General features: G+C 35.9%; 1 protein-coding gene across 1 annotated transcript in view; it reads right to left on the reverse strand.

Moving 5' to 3' along the window:
- The window catches only part of LOC121376972 (exostosin-1b-like), a 148,998-nt gene that overhangs the window by 64,703 nt on the left and 62,345 nt on the right, over positions 1–21,950 (reverse strand). Inside the window, exons 2-3 of the mRNA XM_041504785.1 lie at positions 20,046–20,120; positions 3,403–3,529 (exon numbers count right to left, since the gene is read on the reverse strand). Coding sequence (XP_041360719.1) covers positions 3,403–3,529; positions 20,046–20,120 — 202 coding nt within the window. The remainder of the gene's footprint in view (positions 1–3,402; positions 3,530–20,045; positions 20,121–21,950) is intronic.

Raw genomic sequence — 21,950 nt, forward strand, 5'->3', positions numbered from 1 at the left:
TGATGTGGGGCCCATTGGGCTATTTCTTGTTCCAGCCAGTGTACTACCACTGGTATATCAAAGGCTGTGGTATGTGCTATCCTGTCTGTGGGATGGTGTACATAAAAGATCCCTTGCTACTAATGGAAAAATGCAGCGTGTTTCCTCTCTAAGACTCTATGTCAAAATTACCAGATGTTTGACATGCAATAGCCCATGATTAATAAATCAATGTGCTCTAGTGGTGTAGTTAAACAAAACAAACTTTAACCATAACCGTTACTTTTCAGAGGTTCAAGTAAGTGTGCCTTTCCGTGGCATTACAAACACCAGGGTCACCATAAACAATAACATATAAGAAATGTCCGATTTCAATAATTGACAATGGGAGAAAAGTGATGGGGAAAAAATGAGGTGGTCTCTAAAACAGGTGACTGTTTAACACAGGTAAATCTGTACATAGGCATGTACAGATTTGGTATTCTAAAAAAAAAAACTGAAAATGTTCTATCATACAAAAGCACAGCGATTTCTTTGACTGGTCATCAGTCTTATATCGCGGTACACTGTCTACAGGTAAGCGAATAGCCATTAAGAAAATGGTTTAGTGGAAGTGCAATAATTTTTTTAAAACCTGAAAATAAAGGGAAATGGGATTTTGTTTATGAAAACATTTTCACGGATTTATTTTACGATAAACAGTTTTTTTTTTTAAAGCGGTATTCCGCTAAAAAGCGGAAGAATCACATGCCTGTGTACAATATTATATGATTTGGCACATAAGTAAGGTGGTCTCTAAGGACAGGTGTATGTTTAACACAGGTCAGTCAGTACACTATTAAGATGATTTGGGAGGCAAGTGAGGCAGTCTCTAAAGACAGGTGGCTTTTTAATACAGGTTGCCACTGGAGCAGGTTTGAATGTATCGTCACAGCAAGTGGAATGAAAATGCAACATCAGCTATATTAATACATCTGCTTTGCACAAAAAAGCGATAAGAATAATACACAAACTAACTGAAAATATTATTCTAATAATTATCGTGAATTCCATCAGCACATTTTTCTTCCGAACAGAAATGTGGTTATATCACTACAGACAAAACAAGACATACACAGAAACATGTGAGCAATGCGTGCATGTGTAATAGTCATCAATGCTTTCATTATTGTAAACACATTGGTAATATTTTAAATAACCGAAAAGTGGCCCGGGAAAACGCTTTCTGTGATGCATTCTGCCTGATACCTCCATCCGGCAGGCACTTCAAAGCACTTGAGTTTTTTTCTCTCTAACTGCTAGATAAACAAGCGACTGCCACAGAGGGCTAGGTGTATTGGTGAGAGACTGGTAAAAGGTCTATTTCTACACACTTGTTGGAAGGAGCAGATCAATCCCGTCTTAAGAAAACACGTCTAACATCTTAAAATTGCCTCGGGCTTATTTCAGAGAATCACCTTGAAGCACTGCACCCAGACTCCTAAATGACAGCAAAATCAAGGTGAACTGAAGACCACTCTCCATAAATGATGCCAGGCGAGCAATAACATGATGAATGAATAAATGTTTAACAACACCCCAGCACAAAAACACACATCGGCCATTGGGAAGGAAGGAAGGAAGGAAGGACATTTTTTATTTAACGACGTACTCAACACATTTTTATTTACGGTTATATGGCGTCAGACATATGGTTACGGACCACACAGATATTGAGAGAGGAAACGCACTGTCACCACTTCATGGGCTACTCTTTTCGATTAGCAGCAAGGGATCTTTTATATGCACTATCCCACAGACAGGGTAGTAGATACCACAGCCTTTGATATACCAGTCGTGGTGCACTGGCTGGAACGAGAAATAGTCCAATGGGCCCACCGACAGGGATCGATCCCAGACCGATCACGCATTGAGCGAGTGCTTTACCACTGGGCTACTTACCAGCTATCAGCCATTAGGTGTCAGATCAATCACATAATGTTTCAAATGAAATTTATTTTAAAATGTACTGCAACGCAATCAATTTGAAGCTCTCCTAAAACGTTTTAATAAATAATGCAATTAGCTTGCATCAAATGAGACTTGAGGTTTGTGTTTAAAAGGACATACCCTAGTTTTTTGTTTAAAAGGGACATACCCTATTGTCGGAACCAAATTGTTAACAACTACAAAAAATTACTCTCCTACCTTTAATTGCCGTTAGATTTCCTCCAAAGTTTGTGCAGATACAAATCGCAAAAAAACCGCTACAAATATACAGATTCCACACACGAGACTGCAACGATGTTGCCGATATTGTCTTTGCTGAGATTGCATAGGGAAAAATACATGCAGTTTTCTGCCGTCTGCCATGTTGCTTGTTTATGGAATACTCTTCAAGAGGGGTGAAAGCCTCCAAAGTATGTGACACAATCAATATGAAATCGATGATCTCTAGTGGTATCATTAAAATAATAATAATAATAATAAAAAATAATAATATGACGTCATCACGTTTGCTTTTATATCATAACATGTTATGACGTTGTTAGATTAAGTCCTATCCTTTCACCCCTCTTGAAGAATATTCCATAAAAAGTCAAAATGGCAGCTGATACAAAATTACATGCTTTGTCCCCTATGCGCTCTCAGCGAAGTCGATATAGGTGACATGGTTATCATCTGGTATGTGGAATCTGTGTCATTGTAATGGGTTTTTTCAAGATTTGTGTCTGAACAAACTTGGGAGGAAATCTAATGGCAATTAAAGGTAGGAGAGTAATTTTTCGTAGTTGTTAACAATTTGGTTCGGACAATAGTTGTTTTTTTAAAGGGACATGCCCTAGTTTTTAAAGACTAAGGCATATTTTTGACTATTAGAGCCGTTTTTGATAACTGAAATCATACTTTACTTAGATTTTATTGTGTAGATTATCCATTTCCGTACATTCGAATTGTTTTTGGTCATCCTGGTGTTTTTAATATCACAAAATGCATTTCTCATATTTTTAAAAACGCACGTGCGTCTGGGAAGTAACAGTTATGGAGTCCAGTTTTAGTCTATTTTTAGAGGGTATTTCACCATTTCAAAGTCACAGACTCATGTTTCACTCAATTATAACTTTATTCAAATGTGTTACAGGTTTGTAGATTAACTAAACTTAGTGTTAATTTCTATGGGTTGAAACTAGGGTCTGTCCCTTTAAAATAGTTTTAATGAGCATGGACCATCATAACACAGGGTACATTAATTTTGTTCAGTATCGTGTCATGATTCGCTAAGCTAACTTTCAGAGATCGCTAAACAATTTTCAAACATTAAACAGTAGTTGCTAAGCAACTAATCAATTTTTAACTGACTACGGCAGAATATCGTCAATTAAGATTTTGAAAACAAAATGTTCCACGAAACGTGAAGTTAAATACAACAATGAAGTCACTTACTTGTAATAGAAGTCGTTCATCCCCCCATATTGATGCTTGATTCCAATCTATAACTTCAGAGAATGGCAACTCCCAGTTGTTGCTTAGCAACACAGGTATACAAGCAGCATGTAAAGCTTCTAAAAATCTGAAAATAAACACATCACATTTTATAGTACCGTAATAAAAACAACATTATTTACACACAGCACTACATACCCCAAATTCAAACACTTCTTCGAAGCTGGCACACACCAATCACAAGACAACTATTTCAAGCTAGTGCACACCTCTGATAATTGAATATCTGTGTATACCATTTATGGGTTACGCAAATATAAATTCAGGTAACCCATGCTCTTTTTGCGTAACCAGTTATGTCCATGTAAATAATAATGCTATATTTAATGCGCGAACGTAAAATAGGTTACGCTAATTTAGATTTGCATGAACGACATGCAAACAAAATGATCATTCTCGCAATTTTTAGAGGCCTGTAGTGTACTTTGACCCATTATATTTGAGTTATATGAACATTTTTATGGAACCTGATCTAGAATTTTATTATTTTAGACCTCATTTAGCAGCTATTTTATTAAATTATTATTTTAAAATTTTATACCTCATTTAGCAGCCATTTTATTAAATTATTATTTTATTATTTTAGACCTCAATTAGCAGCCATTTTATTAAATTATTATTTTAGTGTTTTATACCTCATTTAGCAGCCATTTTATTAAATTATTATTTTAAAATTTTATACCTCATTTAGCAGCCATTTTATTAAATTGTTATTTTATTATTTTAGACCTCATTTAGCAGCCATTTTATTAAATTATTATTTTGTTATTTTAGACCTCATTTAGCAGCCATTTTATTAAATTATTATTTTGTTATTTTAGACCTCATTTAGCAGCCATTTTATTAAATTATTATTTTGTTATTTTAGATCTCATTTAGCAGCCATTTTATTAAATTATTATTTTGTTATTTTAGACCTATTTAGCAGCCATTTCATTAAATTATTATTTCAGTGTTTTAGACCTCATTTAGCAGCCATTTCATTAAATTATTATTTTGTTATTTTAGACCTATTTAGCAGCCATTTCATTAAATTATTATTTTAGTGTTTTAGACCTCATTTAGCAGCCATTTCATTAAATTATTATTTCAGTGTTTTAGACCTCATTTAGCAGCCATTTTATTAAATTATTATTTCAGTCTTTTAGACCTCATTTAGCAGCCATTTTATTAAATTATTATTTCAGTCTTTTAGACCTCATTTAGCAGCCATTTTATTAAATTATTATTTTGTTATTTTAGATCTCATTTAGCAGCCATTTTATTAAATTATTATTTTGTTATTTTAGACCTATTTAGCAGCCATTTCATTAAATTATTATTTTAGTGTTTTAGACCTCATTTAGCAGCCATTTCATTAAATTATTATTTCAGTGTTTTAGACCTCATTTAGCAGCCATTTCATTAAATTATTATTTTAGTGTTTTAGACCTCATTTAGCAGCCATTTCATTAAATTATTATTTTAGTATTTTAGACCTCATTTAGCAGCCATTTTATTAAATTATTATTTCAGTCTTTTAGACCTCATTTAGCAGCCATTTTATTAAATTATTATTTCAGTCTTTTAGACCTCATTTAGCAGCCATTTCATTAAATTATTATTTTAGTGTTTTAGACCTCATTTAGCAGCCATTTCATCAAATTATTATTTTAGTGTTTTAGACCTCATTTAGCAGCCATTTCATTAAATTATTATTTTAGTATTTTAGACCTCATTTAGCAGCCATTTCATTAAATTATTATTTTAGTATTTTAGACCTCATTTAGCAGCCATTTTATTAAATTATTATTTCAGTGTTTTAGACCTCATTTAGCAGCCATTTTATTAAATTATTATTTTAGTATTTTTTATTCGTGCAAAATTTAGGGAACCATCTATAGTCACATAATAGGTTATGCAAAAAGAAAATGGCAGGCACATAACCAATAGGGGTCAGGGGGGGTCAGTCGATCCCACCTTACCGGTGACTTTTTTTCCCCCAATATGCCCCCGGACCGTGCCTCACAATAAGCCTAAAGCAACCCCCTCCCTCAAAATCCTGGCTATGGACCGGAGTGGGTTACCTAAATGTATTTTTGCATAACCCATAAACAAGTTAAGCATTCTGAGGCCTGTTATTGTCCTGGACAAACTATTATGGCTGCCTTTAAAATAAATAAAAATTCCAGGTTTGTATTAAAGGTGTCACTTATCATGTAGGTTACAATAAACAATGGATTTTTTCTGATTGCGTAATTACATATTTTATGCTGACGAATAAATATATCATGTAGTTTTTAACACAAATCTACGAGCTTTGTTGCACATTTATGTTATGTTATTAGGTAAAAAAAACACACACAAAAACCCCCAACCAGTTTGTATTCTTGGTCGAAGTTTATTCTTTATTACTCTGTTTTATTACTTTAACATGTTTTATACCTCACTAAAATATAAAACTTTACATATTGTGAAACTGCATATTATGTGTTTCATGCAGGCAGTGTTTGCTATATGATTACCGCTGCACATTTTAACCTTCTGACTACTGCAGGTGAGATATCTCGCAAGATGTCACGCAAGCCTACACACCGTATATATCGCATACAGTACATGCAATCATTCATATTTCCCGCCGTTTTGCACACGGCACTGACTGAAATAATATTAGACCAACATTGATCAAGACTACTCTTGATAATGACTGTTTTTGATTTAATTTTTTTTGCATGAAAAATACATGGGAATTTGGAGATTAAAAAAAAGAGTGTTTTTTGACAAATATTTACGCTTGACAACAATGGCAGAATTTATAGCTGATTGTGATAGATAATTTGATAATAAATTTGACCGTTTTACCAACAATGAAAATCACGAAATATTGGTATATGAACTCGTAGTTCGTTTCCCAAAAACATTCTAGTCAGTACACAGTTATTGGGAATAATGGCTGTAAATAGTGTTTCTGTCAGAATTTTTTTTGGGGGTATAGCGCTATGGGATCAAATGCAACCACAGTCAACAGGGGGTATAGGGGTCTCCACCAGAAAGAAAATAGGCTAAATTTAGGGTTAGGGTTAAGAAAATCATACAGTAATGATAAGAGTAATTCATTTTGTCAAAAGGTTAAGTTTTTTTTTTTAATCTGCCAAAACTCTGATATTAAATACTTGACATGTGGCCACAAATGTGCTTAAGTAAATGCAACTTTATAGATTTTTTGCCTAATTTTAATCAACATTAAAAGATCTAAAATACCATACAACTTAGAAAAACACACAAAAATAATACAAGTTTACCAATTCACATATGAACATTATTTTATGTATTAATTAATAAAATTTGAAGTGAAAATTTGTGAGTAAAAGTTATATATTTTAACTCCCTCAACATGGTTTTTGTCAAACATTAATCCAGTAATCAAAAGGATAAACTACAACTATCAAATTTCTAACTGACAGTGTTTCTGCCAGAAAGAAATTTTGGGTATGGCGCTATGAAATTGAATATTTACAATGTGTGTGCTGAATGCCTGAAAGAAAATGAGTGAGGTTTAGGGTTAGGGTTAAGAAAATCATACAGTATTGATAAAGAGTCATTAATGTTTGTCAAAAGGTCAACTTAAAATTAATAAAATCTGCCAAAACATTTGAGTATGGCGCCATACTCATTTTACACTCTGGCAGAAACCCTGACTGAATGCATGGTAATTGTGACAATGGCATAGAGGAAGGAAGGAAATGTTTTATTTAACAACACACTCAACACGTTATTTACGGTTATATGGCATCAGACATATGGTTAAGGACCACACAGATATTGAGAGAGGAAACCCGCTGTCGCCACTTCACGGACTACTCTTTTTGAGCAGCAGCAAGGGATCTTATATATGCACCATCCCACAGACAGGATAGTACATACCACGGCCTTTGTTACACCAGTTGTGGAGCACTGGCTGAAGCGAAAAATAGGCCAATGGGTCCAACAACGGGGATCGATCCTAGCCCGACTGCGCATAAAACAAATGCTTTACCACTGGGCTACATCCCGCCCCTTGGCATAGAGATGACATCATAGAGGCTACAGTACTCCCGAGTAGCAGAATGGTATTTTGTACATGTATTGTTTCACGATAAAGCACGTGTATACCAAGTCAAGAGCACTGGATGTAACTGAAAATAACCACACAGTCCTTAAGGTCGGATATCAATACTACAATTTACTGTATTTCAGTTACAGAAGTCATAAGGGATGTTAAAGTTTATTTTGTTTAACGACATCACTAGAGCACACCGATTTATTTATTAATTAATCGGCTACTGGGTATCACACATTTAGTCATTCTGACTTGTAATCTTAGAGGAAACCTGTTTAAAAAAATTCATGAGCAGCAAGGGATCTTTCAACTGTTCTGTCATAGATGGGACAGCATATACCACGACCTTTGATAAACTTGTTGTGGGGCACTGGTTATAAAAAAAAATAGAGAATGAGTCCACTGAGGAGGTTCGATCCTGCAACCAAAGCACATCAGGCTCTACTACCTGAGCTAGACCCCACTCTTGATACAGGAAAAGAAAGGAATGTATGTTCAAAAAACAAGAAGAAAAGAAATGTTTTATTTAACGACGCGCTCAACACGTTTTAGCTTACGGTTATATGGTGTCAGACATATGGTTATGGACCACACAGATTTTGAGAGGAAACCTGCTGTCGCCACTACATGAGCTACTCTTTCCGATTAGCAGCAAGGGATCTTTTATTTGCGCTCCCCACAGGCAGGATAGCACAAACCATGGCCTTTGTTGAACCAGTTATGGATCACTGGTCGGTGCAAGTGGTTTACACCTACCCATTGAGTCTTGCGGAGTACTCACTCGGGGTTTGGAGTCGGTATCTGGATTAAAAATCCCATGCCTTGACTGGGATCCGAACCCATTAACTACCAGCCTGTAGACCAATGGCCTAACCATGACGTTACTGAGGCCGGTAAAAAATGTATGTTCAATGACACCTCAGCAGATTTTAAATTACAGCTATTTGGTGTCTAAAATATGGTTATTTCAACACCTGATTGATAGAAAGAGTGGAAACATCCTACTGCCCTATACATGTAAGCTACTCTAACAGTAAACCAGCAAGAGATGTTTTTACATGCACTTTGCCATACAGGACAGTACATACCACAGCATTTTGATGTACCAGTCATGGATTAAACTATTTGTTTATTGTTTAATGACACCACTAGAGCATATTGATTTATTAATCATCGACTATTGGATGTCAAACATTTGGTAATTTTGACATAGTCTTAGAGAGAAAACCCACTACGTTTTTCCTAATGCAGCAAGGGATCTTTTATATGCATTTTCCCACAGACAGGAAAGCACATACCATGACCTTTGACCAATTGTGGTGCACTAGTTGGAACGAGAGAAAAAACAATCAGTTAAATGGATCCACCGAGGGGGTTCGATCCTGTGACGCCAGCAACTCAAGAGAGCACTCAACTGACTGATCCAAATCTTGATCCCTGCTACATGCTAAGACGCACCAAATGCACAAACACGGAATGCATGGCAAACATCTTCTCTCACTTAGCTTGATTCATTTACACTGTACGCATTCAGGCAGAGAGAAAAAAAACTTCAGTAAGCTATTTACATGTATGTTTTTGCATCTTGCATTTTTTTTGCATTTTACAGACTTCTATGATTTTGTGGAAAAGTATATTGTGTGGTTACTTACACCCAATGGGCTAAGCAGAGCAGCTGTACATCCATCACACAAAAATATGTAGTAATTAAGGCCCAAAAAAAAATTGTTTTTGAGAATATGTTGTAAAAAATATAAGGGCCCCGTTATACAAATCGATCTTAGCACCAAGATCACCATAAGTGCATTTAAGGTGATCTTAGCACTAAGATCACCATAAGTGCATTTAAGGTGATCTTAGCACCAAGATCATCATAAGTGCATTTAAGGTGATCTTAGCACCAAGATCACCATAAGTGCATTTAAGGTGATCTTAGCACCAAGATCATCATAAGTGCATTTAAGATGATCTTAGCACCAAGATCACCATAAGTGCATTTAAGGTGATCTTAGCACTAAGATTGCTTCATAAAATTAACTTGGAGCGTGGCGTAGCCCAGTGGGAAAGTGCTCGCTTGATGCGCCGTCAGTCTGGGGTTTGAACCATCGGTAGACCCATTGGGCTATTACTCGTTCTATCCAGTGCACTACGACTGGTATATTAAAGGTTGTGGAATGTGCTATCCTGTCTGTGATATAGTGCATATAAAAAAATCTAAAAAAAATTAAAAAATGTAGCAGGTTTCCTCTCTAAGACTATATGTCAAAATTATCAAATGTTTGACATCCAATAGCCAATGATTAATAAATCAATGTGCTCTAGTAGTGTTGTTAAATAAAACAAATTTTAAACTTGAAAATGAATCCCTGGTAAGGCAGATTGGTCTGTTTTGTTTTGCTGTGTATTTTTTTTTTTTTTTTTTTTTTTTTTTAACTACATTCACATTAATCAGTTGAGATAAATTTAGTTTTTTCACCCTAATATTAATGTAAAGAATTTTTTTTTTAATGCACAATTTTTTTGAACAAAAATTAGGGTCAGCCCTTTTTTTCTTGGAACATGTACATGTAGTGTTCTTGGAAACACACCTTTTTTTTTTAGTCCTAAACACGTCAGAGACACAACCTATGACATTACAGTACAATGCATTAATACAGCATGGAGGTTTGTTTTTTGTGGGATCAACCAACAGAGTGCTGTTTTAACCCTCACATTACACAATCATTTCATCTGTCGGGAGTCCACTTAATTCCTAAAGAAAAGTTCAAAGTTGAATTAAACATGGCCTGATATACATATATTTATGCCCTTTGCAAAACAGGTTTGTATCTAAATGCCAGCCTTTCATGTCAAGTGTTTCGTAAGATCTTATTTTGGCAATGCAATCTTGACATGCACCAACAGACAGACGGCGATAGAAAAGGACGCAAAAGCAGTAATTTTAATTTATTTGTGCTCAGCTGGAACAAATGTGAAGAAAACCCCACCTTAACTTGACGTCATAATAAACTATTTACCATAACCACATGATCCTTTATTATCATACTGTATTATTGAGTTTTAGGATTTATTGCACCGCGGTGGCGAAGACACCCATGTGATATTTTTCGTATCTCACAACGTGAAATATATCTTTTTAGCTTATCGACTGTGTCACACAGTATGACTCCGCATAAACATCATGCAAAAAGTGTGCTCATGTGTGTTTTTTAATTCATATTTCTATAATAGGAAAAATACTAGTTGTTAGCCACATAATTTAACAAAATCAATAATTTAATACTTTTGTTTTGCCTGTTTGTTTAAACTTCATTGCAAGGCTTCTAGATTATGGTGTCGAGGCATGGGATTTTTAATCCAGATCCCCACTCCAAACCCTGAGTGAATGCTCTGCAAGGCTCAATTGGTAGGTGTAAACCACTTGCACCGACCAGTGATCCATAACTGGTTCAACAAAGGCCATGGTTTGTGCTATCCTGCTTGTGGGAAGCGCAAATAAAAGATCCCTTGCTGCCTGTCGTAAAAGAGTAGCCTATGTGACGACAGTGGGTTTCCTCTAAAAAAACCAGTGTCAGAATGATCATATGTTTGACTTCAATAGCCGATGATAAGATAAAACATCAATGTGCTCTAGTGGCGTCGTTAAATAAAACAAACTTTACTTTCTGAATTATGGTAGTCCCATTCCCTCGGCTAGTGATATTCATGATATGCTGGGCTAGTAAATAACTACTATCACTATGCCTGATGGCTAGTGAAAAAAAAGAAATCAAATGCTGCATTTAAGTCTTATTTTGTAAATATGAATATCCTGTAAGGGATCTTTTATATGCACCATCTCACAGACAGGATAACACATGCCACAGCCTTTGATATACTAGTTGTGGAGCACTGGCTGGAACAAGAAATAGCCCAATGGGCCCACTGATGGGGATCGATCCTAGAAAGACCGCGCATTAGGTGTGCGCTTTACCACTGGACTACGTCCCTGCTCAATTTTGACTTATAGTCTTAGAGAGGAAACCCGCTACATTTTTCCATTAGTAGCAAGGGATCTTTTACAAACACTATCCCACAGACAGGGTTGCACATACCACGGCCTTTGATATACCAGTCATGGTGCACTGGCTGGAACAAGAAATAGCCCAAAGGGCACACCAAAGGGATTCAAGCCTAGACCGACCGTGCATCAAGCGAGTGCTTTACAACTGGGCTATGCCCCTGCCCATAATAATAAAGTACGGGCAAAAACCACAGATGTGATGATTTTTACAAATCATAAGCCATTAGCACGGAATACAGGAAAGGAGGGGAATATTTGTTTAATGACACCTCAGCACATAATAAACTATGGCTATGAAGTTATTTCGACACTTTGAGGGAACCATCTGTTGCCACATAGGCTACTCCCATTGATAAAGTAGCAAAGGATCTTTTATATGCACTGTGGGGCATTAATTGGGAGGCAGGGATTCTAGAATTTTTATAAAAATCCACTAGCCATGGGATCAGTGATTTAATAAATGTACAAGCCATGACTAAAAATTCACTAGCCCTATTTAAAGTAAACACTATTTTACTAATAGCAATAATTGGATTTGTCATCTAAAGATGGAGATAAAGAGTTTAAAAACCTTAAGCCCTTAGATTTGAGGGGGATGGGAAGAGCAGGATATTCATATTTACAAAATAGACTTAAATGCAACATTTGACAACTAGCCATCGGGCATAGCGATAGTAATTATTTACTAGCCCAACATTAAGTATCATTAGCCATGGGAGCGGAGCTATAATAATCTAGAAGTTCTGTGGGAAAGAAAGAAAGAAATGTTTTATTTAACGATGCACTCAACACATTTTATTAACGGTTATATGGCGTCAGACATATGGTTAAGGACCACACAGATTTTGAGAGGAAACCCGCTGTTGCCACTACATGGGCTACTCTTTCCGATTAGCAGCAAGGGATCTTTTATTTGCGCTTCCGACATGCAGGATAGCACAAACCATGGCCTTTGTTGAACCAGTTATGGATCACTGGTCGGTGCAAGTGGCTTACACCTACCCACTGAGCCTTGCGGAACACTCACTCAGAGTTTGGAGTCGGTATCTGGATTAAAAATCCCATGCCTCGACTGGGATCCGAACCCAGTACCTACCAGCCTGTAGACCGATGGCCTAACCACGACGCCACCGAGGCCGGTAAGTCCTGTGGGATGGGAAAAAAAATAACTAATAAGAGAATGGATCCACTAAGGGGATTTGATCCTATGACCAAGGCTCCTCAAGTGAACGCTCTACTGACCAAGCTGGATTTAGTCCCTGCCCAGGACAATGCACTATAGGGAAAAAAAGAAATTAACATCATGTAGCATTATGCTAGGCTTATACTACCAACTGCCAGCTGTTGGCCAACTTTTTGCTGTCACGACTTCTACAACGGTCCAGTTGCTAGTCTGAGCACTCTTGCACTCTATTTTTGTCATATATGACTTCTATAATGGCTGTCATATTCGATTCAAAAAAAGAATTTGGCCCAATATTTGCACATTAGTAGTAGTAATCATCACAACTCAACGCGACACCCAGTTGTTAGTCTGAGCACATTCACAATGCAACAGTGGAGTTGACCAACTTTCTGCTGACAGTTGATAGTCTATACCTAGCATTAGAGTATGTCTTAATTCCCAGTTCAAACTGCAAACTTTATAAACATGGTTTGGCATTTTGGTAGCAAATCTAATTACAGATTATTGTTAATTTCAACGAAAGAAAGAAATGTTTTATTTAACGACGCACTCAACACATTTTAATTACAGTTATATGGCATCAAACATATGGTTACGGACCACACAGATATTGAGAGAGGAAACCCGCTGTCGCCACTTCATGGGCTACTCTTTCTGATTAGCAGCAAGGGATCTTTTATATGCACCATCCCACAGACAGGATAGCACATACCACTGCCTTTGATATACCAGTCATGGTGCACTGGCAATTTCAATGAAGATGGTAGACTGTATCTCAATGAGATGTTTGTATGCATGGGTGTGAAAACAAATGGTTCAAAGGTTTGGGAGTCCACACAACAACATGCAATAGCATTATACAGCACAAAGAATACAGATCTGTTACAAACTGATAATTTGGCATCAGATCATATCTAGCAGAAAAAACGAAAGTCAAATTTTGATCTATTTATGACGTTTGCAGGATTTACATGCTATGTGAAATTCTCTGCATTAGGAAATCCACACATGTAACAGCACAAAGAATACAGATCTGTTACAAACTGATAATTTGCCATCAGATCATATCTAACAGTAAAAACGTAAGTCAAATTTTGATCTATTTATGACGTTTGCAGGATTTACATGCTATGTGAAATTTGCTGCGTTACATAATTCTGGACACGTTTCAGAATCCTGGTCCCAAGTTATCACAGTGAATCACAGACATGGCAGAACTAGTTGATTAACATCAAAATATTTTTCATACTATGTGATTTGGCATGAAACCAAGAGAATAATATATAGTAATGGAAAGGAAAGGAATATTTTAATGTTTGTTTGTTTTGTTTAACGATATAACTAGAGCACATTGATTTATTAATCATTGCTATTGAATGTCAAACATTTCGTCATTTTGACATATAGTCTTACAGAAGAAACACGCTACATTTTTTTCCATTGGTAGCAAGGGATCTTTTATATGCACCATCTCACAGACAGAATAGCACATACCTTGGCCTTTGATATACCAGCTGTGGTGCACTGGCTGGAACGAGAAAATAGCCCAATGGGCCCACCGACGGCATATCAAGCGAGCGCTTTACAACTGGGCTACTTCTCGCCCCACCTCAGCACATTTTTAAATACGGCTATTTGGTATCTACTTCATGGTTATTTTGACTCTTGGTAAAGTGAAAGAAAGATGGAAACCATTGCTACCACACAGGCTGCTCCTACTAATAAAGGTTATGGATATGGGAAATTTCTGGAGTATTTCCATCAGAAAACTAATCAAGTATGCCTGCTGTAGGCACTTCTGCCCATGACAAGGTACCAAAAAGCAGAAAGGGTTCTTTCATATTCAATTTCCCACTGATACACAATAGGACATGGTCTTTGATATACCATTCATGGGCAATGGTTCATAAAAAAAAGAAGAGGAAATATTTTATTTAATGACATACTCAACACATTTTATTGACGGTTATATATGCATTGAACATAATGGTTACGGATTAGCAGCAAGGGATCTTTTATATGCACCAACCCACACACAGGATAGCACATACAGGGTTAGATCTTCACCATTTTTTCAGGATGTTAACAGGACTACCTGGCTTTCATTTCAGATAGTCCCTCGAAGTTTTAGGTGGTCCATATTTTGCAATAATTTGAAGTTAAAATAACGCTACGGTTTGTTATTTTAATAATTTAGAACTGGGTAAATCATCCACAAAACGTTACATTTGTCCTAAATACATTTTAAAATCCAGGTGGTCCGACGGACTATTTGTTTGCAGCTTCAGGTAGTCCTGTTAATTTTCAGGTAGTCTCGGACTACCGGACTACCATTAAGATCTAACCCTGACATACCACGGCCTCTTACGCCAGTTTTGGGGCACTGGCTGGAACAAGAAATAGCCCAATAGGTTCACCAATGAGGATCGATCCTAGACCAATCGTGCATCAAGCAAACGCTTTACCACTGGGCTACGTCTTCGTTTTGTTTACTGACACTTCTAGAGCACACAGATGTATTGGCTACTGGATATCAAACACTGGGTAATTTCAACTTACATGTATATATTATGCTTAGAGGAAACCCGCTACACGTTTCCATTAGCAGCAAAGGATCTTTTATATGCTCTTTCCCATAGACAGGACAGCACATACCACAGCCTTTTATATACCAGTTGTGGCACACTGGCTGGGATGGGAGTGGAAGGTTGCATATAAAAGATCCCTTGCTACTAATGGAAACATGAAGTGGATTTCTTCTCTAAGACTATATGTTAAAAATTACCAAATGTTTCAGATGTATCCAATAGCCAATGATTAATAAATCAATGTGCTCTAGCAATGTCATTAATTAAAACAAACTATAACTAAGACTATATGTCAAAACTACCAAATGCTTAATACCCAATAAGCTGATGATAAATAAATAAATCAATGTGCTCTTATTTAAAAAAAACCAAAAAAAACCCACCTTGTAACTTTAAAACAAGACAGGCTTAACACCTGTCTGTATGTAGAGAAAGAACGAAAGAAATGTTTTATTTAATGATGCACTCAACACATTTTATATATGGCTTTATGGAGTTGGGCATATGGTTACGGACCACACAGATAATGAGAGAGAAAACCTGCTGCCGTGTCTGAACATAACATTGGTGAATTAATTCGCAGGAGAATTGAAGACATCGTCATTAGGCCAGAAATAGAATCATCCCAAATGCACATTACATTTTGTGAAAATAAATGCAAATGCCAACAAAAGCACGCAAGCCTTAATTCTGTTTAATTAAAAAAAATGTGAAGTTTTTATACCACCCACATGTAAGTGCAATCAAAATTTAAATTAGTCTCTCAGCTGCTGTCAAATGTGTGGGTTTTTTTTTTTAGATAATACTATTACTATTAGGTGTGCAACAGTATCTTTTTTCCCTTTTTTAAATTATGTGATAAAAACATATAATTAAAATTCTGTTATATTCATTACAACATAACGCCATCCCATTGGTCCGGGGGAGGGAGGGAGAGAGAGAGAGAGAGAGAGAGAGAGAGAGAGAGAGAGAGAGAGAGAGAGAGAGAGAGAGAGAGAGAGAGAGAGAGAGAGAGAGAGAGAGAGAGAGAGAGAGAGAAGAGAGAACGTAGCCCAATGGTAAAGCGCTCACTCAATGTGCGTTCGGCCTGGGATCGATCCCTGTTGGTTGGTCCATTGGGCTATTTCTCATTCTAGCCAGTGCACCACGACTGGTATAACAAAGGCTATGGTATGTACTACCCTGTCTGTGGGATGGTGCACATAAAAGATCCCTTGCTGCTAATCGAAGAGAGTAGCCCATGAAGTGGCGACAGCAGGTTTCCTCCCTCAGTATCTGTGTAGTCCTTAACCATATGTGTGACGCCATATAACCATAAATAAAATGTGTTGAGTGCATCGTTAAGCAAAAGATTTCCTTCTTCCCACTGGTCCATACGTAGCAACAGGAGTTTGTTGATTTCTATATGAACATAAACATTATGTCGTCGGCGAATGTCATATCTGATAATGTTATTTATATCAGCAAGTTATGTTACTGAGCGTTATTGTTTATGGACCAAAAATAATTCAAAATATTGTATGAAGTTTTAGTGTTATTATTAGCAAGTTTGATTCAAATTTAATTATAAGTATTGTCAGTTATTTCTTTTACGTTCATCTGGGTATGGAAAAAATATATATCATCTGCAAACCTGCAAACATGTGAGAACGGCTCAGCCGATTCACACAGTTTGCGGATGATTTTTTTGGTTCATACCCCAATGAACGTAAAAGAAATAACAGACAATCCTTAATTATCCTATAACTTACCCATGAAATTCATGTCAAAAACCCATATGATAATTTAGTGTATTAACCCGTGTAATAATGGTATGCAAATTTAAAGGTAAATGCAAATTTGCAAGGTTTCTAGTAATAACATGTTGCTGTGAATGGGTCATTTGTTTACAAGCCAACAAAACCTTTATACCTAACCATAATGTTTTCATAAGATTTAGTTAAAATGTGTCACCTCAAACTAATTTGTACTAATTGTGATGATGTCGTTTTACCGATGGAGGCGACTTTAGTACTGTGATTTACTAAACATTTAATTAAAATATTATTTTAGAAGTTTTATAGGATAAATAGAATTCGCTACTTGTGTTTTTTAATATGTAAAATAATCAACCTTGTCTAGTTAACATAGACTCAGTTGATATTTTCCATATTAAAGGAACATACCCTAGTTTTTAAACACTAACGCATATTTTTTACTATTATAACCGTTTTTGATAACTTAAATCATACTTTACTTAAGATTTTATTGTTTAGATTATCAATGTCCGTACATTCAAAGTGTTTTTGGTCATCCTGGTGTTTTTAATATCACAAAATGCATTTCTAATATTTTTTAAAACGCACATTGTGTCTGAGAAGTAATAGTTATGGAGTCGAGTTTTAGTCTATTTTTAGAGGGTATTTCACCATTTCAAAGTCACAGACTCATGTTTCACTCAATTGTAACTTTATCAAAATGTGTTACAGGTTAGTAGATTAAATAAACTTAGTGTTAATTTTCACGGGTTGAAACTAGGGTATGTCCCTTTAAAAAATACTTGTGACGAATCATCTATGTAAGTTGTATTTAACCATTTGTTAACATTAATGCTGGCTTTACTGTTGTAAACTGAATTTCAGCAGAGGCAGTATTTAAACAGATATTTGTGACAGTAAAACCAGCATTAACATCTGCAAATGCTCAAATATAACATGAACTTTACCCTCATTCTAATTCAATAAAAGCACTTCAAAAACTTTTGTTCATGTAAATAATTATTTTTTTCTGACAGACCACATCATCAATCTGGTCATTACTATCAAATCAAAGCATCCAACACATAAAATAATTGTAGGGCAAGCAATTTAAAAAAAAAAATGTATACCTAAATCATTTATTTTTGGAGTTTTATTAACAACAATCTCAACCATTATTACCAATTTTACATTCATCGTGACAACTGATGCTTGATAAATGTGTAGTGTGTGTGCCGACAATTAATGGAAGGAAATGTTTTATTTAACGACGCACTCAACACATTTTATTTACGGTTATATGGTGTCAGAAATATGGTTATGGACCACACAGATATTGAGAGAGGAAACCCACTGTTGCCACTTCCTGGGCTACTATTTTCGATTAGCAGCAAGGGATCTTTTATATGCACTATCCCACAGACAGGATAGTACATACCACAGCCTTTGTTACACCAGTTGTGGAGCACTGGCTGGAACGAGAAATAGCCCAATGGATCCACCAACGGGGATCGATCCTAGACCAAACGTGCATCAAGCGAATGCTTTACCACTGGGCTGCGTCACCTCCCCCACTCCGACACTTAATGATTCAGCATAGCTGACATCATTTACTTCAGGATTCCTGGCAGCATCAAAGGTAACATGACACATTTATAAACAGCATGTATATTGCAACTTTTTCATGTTATTTTGTACACTCTGTTCCCATGTGGAATGTTTAAATGCAATAAATTTTATCTTATCTTATCTTATCTTATCTTTACGTCATACTTGTTTTTTTAGCTTTAGAAATCTTTCAAAAGTAATATTATCCTATCCATTGCCAAAATTGCCAAATGCTTCTTTTTTTTTTTTCTTTTTTTTTTTTTTAAATAGCTACAACATTTAGCACTTAGTTCCATTGCCAAATTAGCCAATTGCTGATTTTTATACAAAATGGCTACATTTAGCATTCAGCTAATGAAATTTTCTTTAAATTAGCTTCTTCTGAATAATTTTCAAGGATTTATTCTGGATCAAAGTTCTTTTCAGTGTGAGTCCTGAATGGAACATGTGTATAATTAACAGTATGGAACATGTGTATAACTAACAGTATGGTACATGTGTATAACTAACAGTATGGAACGTGTGTATAACTAACAGTATGGAACGTGTGTATAACTAACAGTATGGAACGTGTGTATAACTAACAGTATGGTACGTGTGTATAACTAACAGTATGGAACGTGTGTATAACTAACAGTATGGAACGTGTGTATAACTAACAGTATGGAACGTGTGTATAACTAACAGTATGGAACATGTGTATAACTAACAGTATGGTACGTGTGTACAAATAACAGCAGTGAACATGTGTATAACTAACAGTATGGAATATGTGTTTCTAACACTCATTATTTTTGATAATACATAGTTGTTTACTCATGTACGTGTGTTAACAATTTCAAGACATACGACTGGCTGCTCCTAGGTAATGACCAGGTCACCAATGCCATACATCAAATGAACAAACAGCACGGTCAAAATCGATTATACTGTGATGTATAGATAACCTGACAATCATTTGTCTGTGAGCTGTAAGTGCAAGGACTGTAAATAACTTTTTTGTCGAAAAAGATGTTAACAATTGCTTAAAACCTGGTTTTTTGAGAATATGTAAGAAACAGAATAATACATTCATGTCTGTTAGATACCATTTATCTTACAACTTGTTGTTTAAAAACATATCAAAATCGCTTTCGCTCGTTAGATACATTTTAAAACAACTTGTTGTAAAATAAATGGTATCTAACGGCCACTCATGTATTATTCTCTATATAACTAACAGTATGGAACGTGTGTATAACTAACAGTATGGAACATGTGTATAACTAATAGTACAGGAGCACTTCCTCAGTTCACCTATTTTACAACTAATAAAATGTCTTACCTAAAGGATCCTAATCTTCTTCCTCTTGGCACGAGACAGAATGTGGAATTATATAAAAGTTTTTTATAGTCATACCTGAAAAGAGTAGAAAACAAGTCTTAAATACAGACATACATTTGAGCAAATTCCTATTATTTATACATTTATGTAGTTAAACTGCAATTCAGTCACTATTGAATGTGTGGCTAATGGCACTAAGTTTGGACTAAACAGCTAATATGATTGCAGTCAGGTTGGACTGTATGCAGTGTTCGAGATTAACGGTATCCCGATATCCTGGGGATACCAGAATTTAATTTTGGATACCAGACTTTAAGAACCCAGTATTCTACCTGGATACCATATAATACTAAATTCTCAGGTGGGATACCAGATTTTGAAATGTTAGTATCCAACTGGGATACTGGCCAAAAATTTTTAATCTCGAACACTGGTATGGCTAATAACAGTCAGACTGGACTGTACGGCTAATAACAGGTTGGATTGTACAACTAATAGCGGTCAGGTTGGACTGTACGGCTAATGGCAGTGAAGTTGGACTATGCAGCTACTGGGCAGTCAGGTTGGACTGTACAGCCACTAACAGTCAGGTTGGACTGTACAGCTACTAACAGTCAGGTTGGACTGTACATCTACTAACAGTCAGGTTGGACTGTACGGTTACTAACAGTCAGGTTGGACTGTACAACTAATGGCAGTCAGGTTGGACGGTTGGCCTCAGATTACTGCTACTAACAGTCAGGTTGGACTGTACAGCTAATGGCAGTCAGATCGGACTATATGGCTAAATTGCAATCATGTAGGACTATATATCTAATAATTCAAGTTGGACTGTACGCTAATGGCAGTCAGGTTGGACTGTACAGACAATGGCAGTCAGGTTGGATTGTGCGGTTAATGGCAGTCCATGTTATACATTCTTCAACTGTTTTTATTCACACCCAGCAAACCGCTTCAGACACCTGCGATTGTTTTCAAAAGCTGTTTGAAATGTTTTCACTTGTCACTACGGTGTTTATCATCACGGGCAGGAGGTAATATGGTTCATCACAGGAGGTATAGCAATATCATTCAAATACATGCCTTGATCAACAGAGTACTGAGAAAGAAAAAGATTAAAATATAACCACCAACAATACCCGATGTAAAAGATGTAAGCGTATCATATTTGATGGGGAAAAATGCACACATGTTCTTTAATACGCCCCTCCCAACAGCAGCACCTCCAACCTTTATCACCATAAATAAACATAAATCAAGTTGATAACATTCATACAGTATTTCATATAAAATCTGACTGGCCTATTAAAGGGACATTCCTGAGTTTGCTGCATTGTAAAATGTTTCAGAAAAATAAAATATTTCTATGATTAAACTTACATGTTAAATATATTTTCTTGTTTACAATATCAGTGTCTGTATATTCAATGTCTTTCTGGTCGTCTTAGTATTTGTAAGAAGCCGAAACTGGATTTTAGGAAATAAAATGAAATTTAACCTAGTACAAATAGTAGAACGATCAGAAACACGTTTAATATACAGTGCCCCATGGATGGTATTTCAAAGGCTGCAGTATGTGATGTCCTGTCTGTTGGAAAGAGCATGAAAAATATCCCCTGCAGTCTTTGCCAGGAAAGAAGGAAATGAAGAAAATGTTTTATTTAACAACGCACTCAACACATTTTATTTATGGTTACATGGTGTCAGACATTGCCAGGAAAGACTAATGATAATTCCCACTCATCTCTATACTCACCTGTAAAATTTTTAGGAGAGCTGTAAATTGATCACCTTGCAATAAAAAATTTTTTTTAATGAATATCATCTGAAATTTGATGTAAATTTTCAGTGCACCTGATATTAATTTTGCTAATGGCAAAGACTGCCTCACTGCTAATGGAAAAA

This window comes from Gigantopelta aegis, chromosome 7 (genome assembly GCF_016097555.1).
Source record: "Gigantopelta aegis isolate Gae_Host chromosome 7, Gae_host_genome, whole genome shotgun sequence".
Taxonomy (NCBI): Eukaryota; Metazoa; Mollusca; class Gastropoda; order Neomphalida; family Peltospiridae; genus Gigantopelta; species Gigantopelta aegis.